The sequence below is a fragment of the Macaca mulatta genome, chromosome 7 (genome assembly GCF_049350105.2).
Source record: "Macaca mulatta isolate MMU2019108-1 chromosome 7, T2T-MMU8v2.0, whole genome shotgun sequence".
Lineage (NCBI taxonomy): Eukaryota > Metazoa > Chordata > Mammalia > Primates > Cercopithecidae > Macaca > Macaca mulatta.
In genome coordinates, this window is record NC_133412.1 from 45,218,266 (window position 1) to 45,230,436 (window position 12,171).

Consider the following 12,171-nt stretch of genomic DNA (forward strand, 5'->3'; position numbering starts at 1 on the left):
TGTTTAATGACTAATTGGTGCAGAATGTGTAAAAATACAGTTTCCTGCACGAAGCAGTTATGGGTGGCAACATGGGTTGTCTCAACATGATACCAATTTCCACAGACGATTTGGTCAATTCAGTGGGGGGAAAAAAATCAGTCAGTCCAGCCTGAAAATCAGAGCAGTTACTTACGGTTATTGAGGCAACTATGGTTGGTGGATCAAATTTTTCATGTTTGAATCAGTTGTTTTTACATTTTATAGACATAGCCTTAGTCATTTTTGGAAATAATCTTAAATACACAAAAGTAACATTTTAAAATTAGTATCTTTGTTTAAATATTTGTAATCACAGTTTATCAGGCCTAGTGCATATCAGTTCTAAGAGGAAATAACCATTTTACCATTGATATATAGTATATTATATGTAATTAACTGATCTTTCATACTTTGTTATAGAGTAGGAGAGTGACCACAGTGACCACAAAAGCACTTGCAGAAACTATGGATTATCAATTTATTTATTAGTAATTAATTAGTAATGGTAATGAGAAATCAAGTTGTGTTTTGAGGTTGATTTTTTAAAACAGCTTTCTTGATATATAATTTGCATGCCATAAAATTCACCTACTCAATTCAGTGATTTCTAAGTTTATAAAGTTGTGCAACCATAACCATATTCCAGTTTTAGAACATCGTCATCACCCCAAAAAAGTATCCTCATGCTCATTTGCAATCAATCCCTGCTCCTGTCCTCAGCCCCAGGGAACCACTAATTTACTTTCTGACTCTTAGAAAAGATTTGCCTTTTCTGGACATTTTGTATAAGCAGAATCATACCACATGAAATCTTTGTGCCTGACTTCTTTCACTTAGCATGATGTTTTTGAGATGAGTCTGTGTTATAGCATGTGTCTGCAGTTCATTCCTTTTTATTGTTGAATAGTATTCCGTTGTATGGATATATCACATTTTATCTGCTTATTTACTAGTAGAGGGACATTTGGCATTGTATCCACTTTGGGACGATTATGAATAATACTACTTTTCATACACAAGTCTTTTTGTGATTCTGTATTTTTATTTCTCTTGAGTAAATACCTAGGAGTGGAATTGGTATATTTCTTTAAATATTTGTAAATCATAGTTTATCAGGCCATCTAGCACATATCAGATTTGAGAAGAAATAATTATTTTACCGTTGGTATATAGTGTATGATTAGTGTAATGAACCAATGTTTCATACTTTGTTAAAGATAGAGTAGGAAAATGACCACATAGTGACTACAAAGGTTATGTAATAGGTTTATGCTTAATTTTTAAGGACACTTTGAGGCTGATTTTTATTTACCTAAAACCACCTACTGTTATCCTTAGCATGACTGAAGGTCCTTTTAATACACTCTTCCATTATTTTTGCTCCCTGATATTTTTCTAATAATCATCTAAGCACTTCAAGTTATTGGATGGAACTGCATCATAACCACCTATTATCTACTTGGGCTGTCACTGCTGCAACTCAAAGATTTATTGCATCATTGTTAAAAAGCCCAGCTTGCTGTGAAATCTCGCTGAAGGAGTGGGACAATAATGTGATAGGAGACACAAGTTGTGATTGTATAATGTTAACTCTTCTGTGATCCCAGCTGAACACACTTGCTATCCTAGAAGAAGCCTGCCTTCAGGTGGAGCTGGCATAATGAAAGTTAACCTCATTTAGCATTTGGATATGAGCCAGTGTATTAAATGATCCACATCCTGATTTCCTAGAGTGGAAGTCATCATTACCAATTCTACAAAGCAGTATCTTTATAGTATATTTGGTACATTCAAGTTTACAAAATGTTTTTCCCATTCATTTGATTCATTCAACATTTCACTGACCTCTAGCTCTGTGCCAGCAGTGCTAAGCACACAGGCTCACTTCATTCTCTTAACATCCTTTTAAATGTAGGAAGATCAGATATCAAGATATCAGATATCAGTATATCATATACAGGATATGATGTACAAGATCAGGGATGATATCTAATCTTCTGACACTGGCAAGGTTGTCAGTGAGAATTCAGGATTGTTATGAGAATTAAGTGAAATTGTGTGCTCAACACTGAGCATGTGAGTGTTGTGAGTACACACACTCACACATACATGTATGCTCAGAGAGGTTTAAATGATTCGTGCGGTCTCACAGTCCGTATGCAGGGGCACTTTCCAGGGCATCACTCTGCTTCCCTTAAGGGAATCTGACCCACAGGAATCTATTTTGATGCCTATAAAAGCCTACTGCATAAAATGACTAAATCTTTTAAAATGAAAAAGATAAGGAGTATTGGATATTAAAAACGAGTCACTTTGTATTGTACCTTTATCTTACTATTTCCAAAATGATATTCATCTCTTGGCCAAGATAACTTAAACCTAAACCTTAAATTAGGAAACACCTAAACATGGTATTTCATTTTTAACGCAAAAGGAGAATAAGTTAGTTTGCTTTTTCACTAAAGGTTTATGTGTTGCGGTAGAAGAAACTTATTTCTCTTTAGTGCTATGAAAAGGACCCATAATTCCAGGCTTCAACACACCTCATTTGTATTTTCTTTGAGAAAATGTCACAGTTAAAATCAATGCCCTAGTATTCATTTGAGCTCCCTTGCCTTCAATAAAACTAATTGATAAACCCTAATAATTAATGGCCTGATTAAACCAAAATGACTTACATCTGCCCTGATGATTGCCATTTATAATCAGTCACTTTAATGACTCATCTTTTCTGTGCTTTGCTTACAGAAGAAAGGCTGTGATGTTTTTAAGTGAGCTGAATGAAAAGCTGTATGCCTTCAATTGCTGTTTGTTTTCCATAACTTGATATTGCATTAAAATAAGCATAAATATAACTACCTCCTTAAAAGTAATCTTTCTGCCTAATCTGTTGTGCTATTGTCTATGGCTTCGAGTGAAGCTGAAAACAAACAAGAAAAAAAATCAAATCATTTCAGTGTTCCTGGAGCTATTTTTTTTTTTTTTTCTTAAGATAGAGTCTTGTTCTGTCGCCATGCTGGAGTGCAGTGGTGCAATCTCAGCTCACTGCAACCTCCGCCTCCCTGGTTTAAGCTATTCTCCTACCTCAGCCCTCAGCCTCCTAGGTAGCTGGGACTACAGGCACACGCCACCATGCCCAGCTAATTTTTTGTATTTTTAGTGAAGACAGGATTTCGCCATGTTGGCCAGGCTGGTCTCGATCTCCTGACCTCATAATCCACCCACCTTGGCCTCCCAAAGTGCTGGGATTACAGGTACGAGCCACTGCACCTGGCCCCTGGAGCTATTCTTAAGAGTTGTAGGTTGGCCGGGTGTGGTGGCTCATGCCTATAATCCCAGCACTTTGGGAGGCCAAGGCAGGCGGATTACCTGAGGTCAGGAGTTTGAGACCAGCCTGGCCAACATGGCGAAACCCCATCTCTACTAAAAGTACAAAAATTAACTGGGCGTGTTGGTGGGTTCCTGTAATCCTAGCTACTTGGGAGGCTGAGGCAGGAGAAGCTTGAACCCCGGCATTGGATGTTACAGTAAGCCGAGGTCACGTCATTGCACTTTAGCCTGGGTTTCAAGAGCAAGGCTCCGTCTCAAAACAAAAAACAAAAAACAAAAAAAAACAGATACTTCTACTTCTGCCCATGGAATCACTGCTGTGGGATTTGCCTTCCACCAAAAATAATTAGGAAACTGGACAAAATAGTGAAACAGTTATCTTCAAACTTTAGACAACAGGCAATGTGAGATAGTGATCCCTGAGAGAATAGAAACAAATGAAGTGAGTCCTATAATCACCCAAGCTTTCTGCACAGAAACCCAAACAAAGCTCAAAGGTCTTACTGAGCTGAAGAGACAGAATTTGGAGTTCGAGGAGACCAAAAATGGCTAGAATTTACAGAGCAGAGTCCTAGAAAGGCAGGAACATGCAGAGAAAGAGCTCTAGAAATTGCATAGGCGTTTGCAATTGTGTCTGGCCTAATACCAGCCTCTGCATTTATAGAGTGAAATCCTACAAAGCTAGACAGCAACTACTGTTTGGAAAAGAAAATTTCTGGGGAACTGTAAGCTGAACAATTCCCAAAACTTACACAAAGTTGGGAATCTTTTAAATTCCAATAATCCAGTGTAGAGAGGCCTCATTAAACACATTGAAGAACTCAAGAAAGACATTAGAAGGATTATGCTTTAGCAGTGGGGCTAAACTAGCCCTGTAATAGGGGTTACTCTCAACTCTCCTAAAATAAAAGCTCTAAAATCAGCCTCAAAATGATTCAGCTGTCAGTATTCAGCAGCTATACCACTTGCCAGTATCAAGTCCAACACACTGGATTACAATAAAATCCAGCACTTGACAACACAAGATCCACAACATTGAACATCCACATAAATAGTAGACAAGCAAAGACTTTTTCTTCTGATTATGGATGAAAGACTATAACCAGGAAAAAAAAATCAATCAATAGAAATAGATGCCCCCCTCCCACATACACACCAGAAATAATGGACTTTGCAGACAGAACTTTAGAATAGTTTTTATAAAAACTGTATCTGCTCAAGGAATTCATAGGACACATGAGCATAATGAGATAAATGGAAACAAAGAAACAAGTTGAACATTTATTTTTCAATTACAAAAAATATCTGAAATTAAAATTTCATTAATGAATTAACTGGATTAGACACTACAGAAGAAATTATTGTGACCTTGAGGTTAAAGATCTAGAAATTATCCAAAATTACTACAAAATTACTCATTCCTACTACTAGAAAAAAATATTTTTTTACATGAGTACAATCTTAACAATCTTTGAGACACTATCAAGAAGTCTAAGATGTATGTGTAAGTGGAATCTCAAAAGGAGAGGAAAGAGAAAAGGAAACAAAAAATAGTTTGAAGAAATAATAGCTGAAAACTTTCCAAATTTGGTGAAGCCTATAAGTCCACAGATCTAAGAACTCAAGAACTCTAACCAGGATGAACACAGAACCACACCAAAGCACATCAAAATCAAAATTTTGATAACCAGTGACTAAAAAGAAAATCTTAAAAATATTCATAGAAAACAGAGCACATTAAGTAGAGAAACAAAGATAAGAATGACAGCCGACTTCTTGTCACAAGCTATGCAAGCCAGAAGATAATGGAAGGACATCTTTAAAATGTTGAAAGAAAAAAGTTATTCCAGAATTCTGTGCCCAGCAAATACATTTTCCAAAAATAAACAGCTAAATAAAGACTTTTTCAGACGAATATGAGAGAATTCATTGCCAGTAGACCAGCATTACAAAAAAATGTTAAAGGAAGTTATTTAGGATGAAGGAAACTGATGATGGATGGGTAGATCTACACAAAAGAATAAATAGTCTCACAAATCATGGATAAATAAAAAGATTTTTTCTCACTTTTAAATGTCTTTAAAATATAATTATGTAAAGGGAAAATAAAGACATTATATTATGGAGCTTATAGTGTACATAGAGGAAAGATGTATGAAAATAAAAGATGAGAAGAAGAAAGTGGAAATATATTATTGTAAGGTTTGTACATTATAAATGAAATACCCTAATATTACTTGAAGGTAGACTGTAAGAAGTTAAAACAGCATATTGTAAATGTTAGAACAGCCATAAATAAATAAAGCTTCAAACAGGCTGGCAAAATTCAACCCATGGGCAAAAATTGGGCCTTTGCCTGTTTTTAACACAATGGCGTTGGAACATAGTCATGGCCATTCATTTCCATGTGGCCTATGGTTGCATTTGCACTACATCAGCAGAATTTGAGAAGTTACCACAAAAAGCTTATAGCTCTTAAAGCCTGAGATGTCTACTTTATGACTCTTTACAGCAAAAGTTTGCCAACCTCTGGCTTAGAAGCAAGTAGTAGAGATTAGTGGAATGCTAAGAACTAGCCCAGCTAACCCAAAAGAAAGCAGGAAAAGAAGAAAAAAAGGAACAAAAGACAGATGGGGCAAATAGAGTTGAACCCAGCCATATCAATACTTACGTTAAGTGTGAATGATCTAAGCAGTCCAATCAAAAGCACAAATGTCAAACTGTTTAAAAGAGCAAGACACAACTGTACAGTGTTTGCAAGACACCTATTTCAATTATAATGGCAGATATAGCATCCAACAATCATCATCAGATTGTGAAAGAAAAATAATAACATGGCCAGGCACGATGGCTCACACCTGTAATCCCAGCACTTTGGGAGGCTAAGGCAAGCAGATCACTTGAGGTCAGTAGTTCGAGACCAGCCTGGGCAACATGGTGAAACCCCCATCTCACTAAAAATGCAAAAATTAGCTGGAGGTGTATGTACCAGACACCATTCTAGATGTGGTAGTGAACAAAACAGACCAAGTATGCATTCATGGAGCTTCCCTTTAAGAGGGGAGTACTGAGAATTAACAGATCTTTATGTAGAAATACAGCATGTTGATGGTGCTAAATGTTAAGAACACTGAAGCAGAAGAAAAGGGAAAGGAATTATCTTAGCTGGGAGGGTATTGCTACTGCATACCAGGTGGTTTGGAAAGGCTTCCCTTAAAAAGGTAGGAATCTAAAGCAAAGGAGAAAATTTCAGGCAAAAATCTAAAGCAAAGGTATACAATTTGTGGAAGCATAATATTTCACGGACACAGAGCCACAAAGCAAGAGCATACCTGGCAGGTGGGCCAGTGAGCTGAAGCAGAGAGGGCATGGAAAAGAGTGGCAAGGTGAGAGTATGGCACAGCTCACAAGGGCCTTGGGGACCTCTGGGAGGACTTTCCATTTTTGCACCGAGTTGGAAAGGCTTTGGAGGTTTTAGGCAAAGAAGTGACGTGGTCTGACTTAGGTTTTAAAGGGATCACTTTAGCTGCTGTGTTGAACACAAACTATAATAGAGCAAGTGTAAAACTAGGAAAACCATCTCAGTAGCATTGTTGAGGAAAGGGTGCATATAGTCTGGCAAAAATGTTTCCTCATAAACATCACATTGGTTTTACAGTCCTACTTACTGGGCTTTGGAAATTATTTTCTTTGAGCTAGTATTTTACTCAAATACAGCTTAAATTGCCACAGTAGCAATAGAAGTTATTTTCTAAATAGAATGAAATATACAACTTTTTCTAGCTTGGTTGATTACCAGTTGATAATAATAATATACTTATAGAATGTTGGACAGTTTAAAAAGCAATTTTATATTCATTATCTCATCTAATCCTCACAGTTATCAAATATTGACATGGTAACTGTTATCTCCCTACAGAGTTGGAAACTAAAACATCACATGCCAAGGCCAGTCATGTGTCAAATTTGTGACAGGATCAAAAAGACTAAAACCCAGGTTATCTGTCTCCTAGCCCAGATTCATTGACTTTGTTAAAGGGAGCTGTTAGGTTCAAATTATCTCAAGGTTGCTGGTAAAGGGGACATTTATATTAGCAAATTTAATGTATCATTTAAAAGCTCTCAACCAGTGAGCGAGATACTGTGCTCAGAAGGGATACATTTGAAGATGTATAAATTAAACTCCTACCCTGTGAACTTAATTCTTTTGAGTGATGATACTGATAACAGCAAATACATTAAATAACTCTTAGTATAAAATGTCATCAAAGCCAAGTGTGGTGGCAAACACCTGTAGTCCCATTGACTCGGGAGGCTGAGGCAGAAGGATCACTTGAGCCCAAAAGTTTGAGGTCAGCCTGGGCAACATAGCAAGACCCTGTCTCTGAAATACATGCATACATGCATTACATACATAAATCATATGCTTTGCCAAACAAATGGTACAGACAGTAGACGCTACAGCAATTCAAAGAAGGTAGTGACTGATGGCCTGAGATGAAGGATGGGCAGGATTCAGATAGATGGAAAATATGGAGGAAAGGTTTCTAAACCTGGGGGTGGGAGGGACATGATGAAAACAGAATGAACAAAGCTTTAATGAGGGTTTTTTTTTTCTTTTGAAACAATGATTAAAACAGTCTTGTTGGAATGCAAAGACTGATTTGAGGATGACTGGATGTCTACTACTTTCACACATAAAGTACTTCTGAAAACCAGGTTGAGGGGAGAATATGAGAAGTCATACAGTAGGCTTACATGTACATTAAAAAAATGTTGGAAAGCTGGAAAAATGCAGTCAGGTTCTTATTTACACCTTGTCTTTTGGAATATAGTTTAGCAGTTTTGTTGTTTTATTATTTTCTCTTTCCATTGATCCACTTAAGTCAGATGTATCTGATTGAAACTAAAGATTTGCTGCTTTTAGCATACCTCTTAATTTCCAGGCAGCACCTTCTTCCAGGAGCTCAAAATATTTGTTCATTAACTGTCTCCATCTGATGTGGTGGCTTAAGAATGGTTTGGGGCAAACTTGTCCAACCCATGCTCCACGGGGCCACAGGAGCCATAGGATGGCTTTGAGTAGTGCAGCCCAGCGTGATTTGTAAACTTTGTTAAAACATTATGGGATTTTTTTGTGTGTGCCATTTTTTTCTATCTCGTCAACTATCATGAGTGTATTTTATATGTGGCGCAAGACAGTTCTTCCAGTGAGGCCCAGGGAAGCCAAAAGATTGTACACCCCTAATTTAGGATGTCAATATATAAAGGAACAAATTGTCCAAAAGAAAAATATTTAAAACTCAGGGCCCATGATAAGAACTAGATTTGAAAAATAAGACCAAACTATGTAGAATCTAACATTTGTTTCAGTTCAGCAAACATTTAGGTGTCTACTGTGGCTGTCTATGATGTGTTGTGCTAACTGCTGGGGCACACTTGAAAGCACAACCCTATTCTTAAGGAATTCATGTTCTGGTTGGTGGCAGGCATGTCAGAGAATACTTAACCTCCTCCTTAAGGAGAGAAATGATTTAGTGAAAGTGGTATATTTAAGGTTTAATATGATGGTGGTATAAGAATTAGGTTGAAAAATTAGAGAAAACTAGACACCAAGAGACCAGGGACTCGCTGGTAAAGGGGACATTTGTCTTAGCAATTTTTTTTTTTTTGAGACGAGTCTCGCTCTGATGCCCAGACTACAGTGCAGTGGCACCATCTCAGCTCACTGCAACCTCCGTTTCCCAGGTTGAAGCAATTCTTCTCCCTCAGCCTCCCGAGTAGCTGAGATTACAGATGACCGCCACCATGCCTGGCTAATTTTTGTATTTTTAGTAGAGATTTCTCCATGTTGGCCAGGCTAGTCCCGAACTCCTGACCCCAAGTGATCTGCCTGCCTCAGCCTCCCAAAGTGTTGGGATTACAGGTGTAAGCCACTGCTCCCGGCCATGTATTAGTAAATTTAATGTATCATTTAAAAAGCCATCCATTACTGAACAAGATACTGTGCTTGGAAGGGATACATTTTAAGAGGTATAAAGTATACTCCTACCCTGTGAACTTATTTCTTGGGGTGATGATACCAATAAAAAGAGCTTACAATTGCCTGTGCATACCAACTTGAATTCCTAGAGCCTCCCAATAGAGGTTATAGTGTGTGGTATCTGAAGTGCTTGCTACAGAGACAGGCTCTACAGTTCACCCCTCATCACTGAAACAGAATCCTCAACCACAACATGTACTCGTGGTCTCCATTCTTTATTCTCTCATCCATTCAACAAATGTTTATTGAGCACTTGAAATATATCTGTCACTCTTTCAGGGGCTGGGAGTACAGTAGTCAAGAAAAGAGACAAAGTCCCTGCCTTCATGGAATTTACATTCAAATGTCAGTTATCAGGCTGAGGCTAATAACATTTATCAGGCTAAATGAACTAATGTATAAAAAAATGCCTAGCACATTGCCTGTCACATAAGTATGATTCAGTAATAGTTGCTGTGTTTAAACTTGAAATCTGAATTAAGTATCCACTCTTGGCAAAATACTTTGTTGTGGTACCCTTTTGCCAGATGGAAGGTCAGGAGAAGATTAACCCATTTACAATTTTTAAAAAAATGTTACATCAAAAAATTGTCTCCTGTTCAGTGTCAGTGTAGTTGAGATTATATGCTGTTTTAAATATAACCAGTTGTCTCTGCTAGACCACTTTTGCCATAAAAGATGCATTGAAGCAGATGCTGCTCTATACCATCAAAAGTGGTATGCTCTTGTCCTCCTTGGATGGCTTTTTTGGGCTCCCTGAATTCCTGAAAAGGCTCATTGTTGTCACTGACGATGCTTCACAGAAATCCTTTGTTTCATTACTTAGCGACTGACTGCTTTGGTGAAATCTATTCAATTCTTTTGTTAACTGTAACAGCAGTCAAAAATAATGTAAGGGAGGAGAAGGATAAATGAAACAAAGACTAATAAGCACATGCATGTAGACACATACGCACATCTTTTAGATAAATTTCTAAGTATTATCTGAAGTAACATTTGCCTTGTAAAACATGGGAAATAGCAGTGCTACATTCATTTCCTCATCGGTTTCATTCAGATACGACCTGTTACCCGTAGCATATGAATGACTTTTCCCTGTTGGCCTCCCTTTGGCCTTACTATTACTTAGATGGGAGGATTAGCCTGATAATTACACATATAGAGCAAAACGCATCCTTTTTGTGCAAATTCTTTGCAGGAAGATTACCTTTTCTTATCTACCTCCTTTTCCTGAAAAACTACGGATAGGATGATGGGTGTATTTACCGTTGTTGTAAGCCAAAGTTTGATTTCACTTTTACTTGAAATAAATTCTTGCTTCTGTAGAAACCAGAAATTGTTAAAAGTGGAGGAGTTAAGACCTTACATTTTACCTTCAGTTAAAAAAAATGCTTTTCATTAAATTTGTGATTTGAATTTCGGATTGAGCAGATGATGTCATTTCTGCAACTTGGTGTGGTGTGCGTGTGTGCTTTTAAAGAACAAACGCTGTAGATATATGGAATTAGTTACATGGCCTTTTCTGGTCCCTTTTTAGATGTGAAGCCCTCCAATATGCTAGTAAACACAAGAGGACAGGTCAAGCTGTGTGATTTTGGAGTTAGCACTCAGGTATGTCCCTTTTCCTTCCAATATACTCTTTTCTCTGCAACAACCTCTTTATATTTTCATTCTGTTCTCTGGATTGAAAAATCACCTAGCTGCCAGACAAACAGAAACCCTGCATCTTTTCCTCGGCTGGGAGTGTGTTATTCATTTTTAATCTCTGAGCGAGTTTCCTTCATCAGAATATGATTGTTCATTGTTTAATGACAGTAAAAACTGCTGATATTGTAATTACTACTTACGAATAGCAAACTTCATTGATATGCAGCTTTGATATGAAAGCGTTTTGGCCAGACAAAAGGGAGGGCAGAGTGGGAGCTGTGTCTGGGGAACCCAACTGGCCCACAATAAAAATTAATATTGGGAGCAACAATGGTGGAGGGCCATTACAATGTGCAGCACAAATTTTAATTAATTTCCATTTTGGGCCTCCCCTGAGAAACCCAGTGATAGTGACCCATGAGCGTGCTGTGATGTTGATTTGAATTGCAGCCACCTTTACTCTCAGCCAAACACGAAGACCAAAGCGAAGGTCATCGTTGTATTATGAGTTGTCAAAGTCTGTTATCCCTCCAGCGTATTTAGTGTTCGTTTCATTCTAGTAATGCATGGGGCTTCATTCACATCTTGAGCCATCTGACTAAAAATTGAGTGTGTTCAAATTCTGCTTTAAATTGACTTTTTATATCAGGCGGGTTTGGGGTACTAAAGCGATAAGCATCCTGCTTAAGTGAATTGTTTAAGGTTATCTGCTATAAACTGTAATGCTGTGCTTGTTTAAATTGGAAATCACATTCAAAAGAAAAGAGAGATTTAATCATTTTTAATGCCTTTGTAGATAAATTTGTTCCCTTTTACATAATTTTTAGTTGATTTATACGAATGATGATTGTAGGTTAAATGAGGAATAATTGCCCATTTTATTTCCACATTATCTTTATATTGTTCTAACAGACTGTTTTGTCTCATAGCTGGTGAATTCTATAGCCAAGACGTATGTTGGAACAAATGCTTATATGGCGGTAAGTAAACTTATGCAAAAATAACATTTAAAACCAACATCTTTATCTTTATGTACTTGGTAATGTATAATTCTTGAATTAATTCCACAGCTTTAGCCTAGCAGATCATAAATTACGAAGTCAATCTACTCGTGGTCTGATTTTTAAATC

General features: G+C 37.3%; 1 protein-coding gene across 12 annotated transcripts in view; it reads left to right on the forward strand.

The window, feature by feature from the left end:
- MAP2K5 (mitogen-activated protein kinase kinase 5) overlaps positions 1-12,171 on the forward strand; it is a 263,591-nt gene that overhangs the window by 133,181 nt on the left and 118,239 nt on the right. For all 12 annotated transcript variants that reach the window (XM_015142546.3, XM_077939621.1, XM_015142547.3 and 9 more), the window contains exons 14-15: positions 10,932-11,005; positions 11,971-12,021. In XM_015142546.3, the coding sequence (XP_014998032.1) occupies positions 10,932-11,005; positions 11,971-12,021 (125 nt within the window). The remainder of the gene's footprint in view (positions 1-10,931; positions 11,006-11,970; positions 12,022-12,171) is intronic.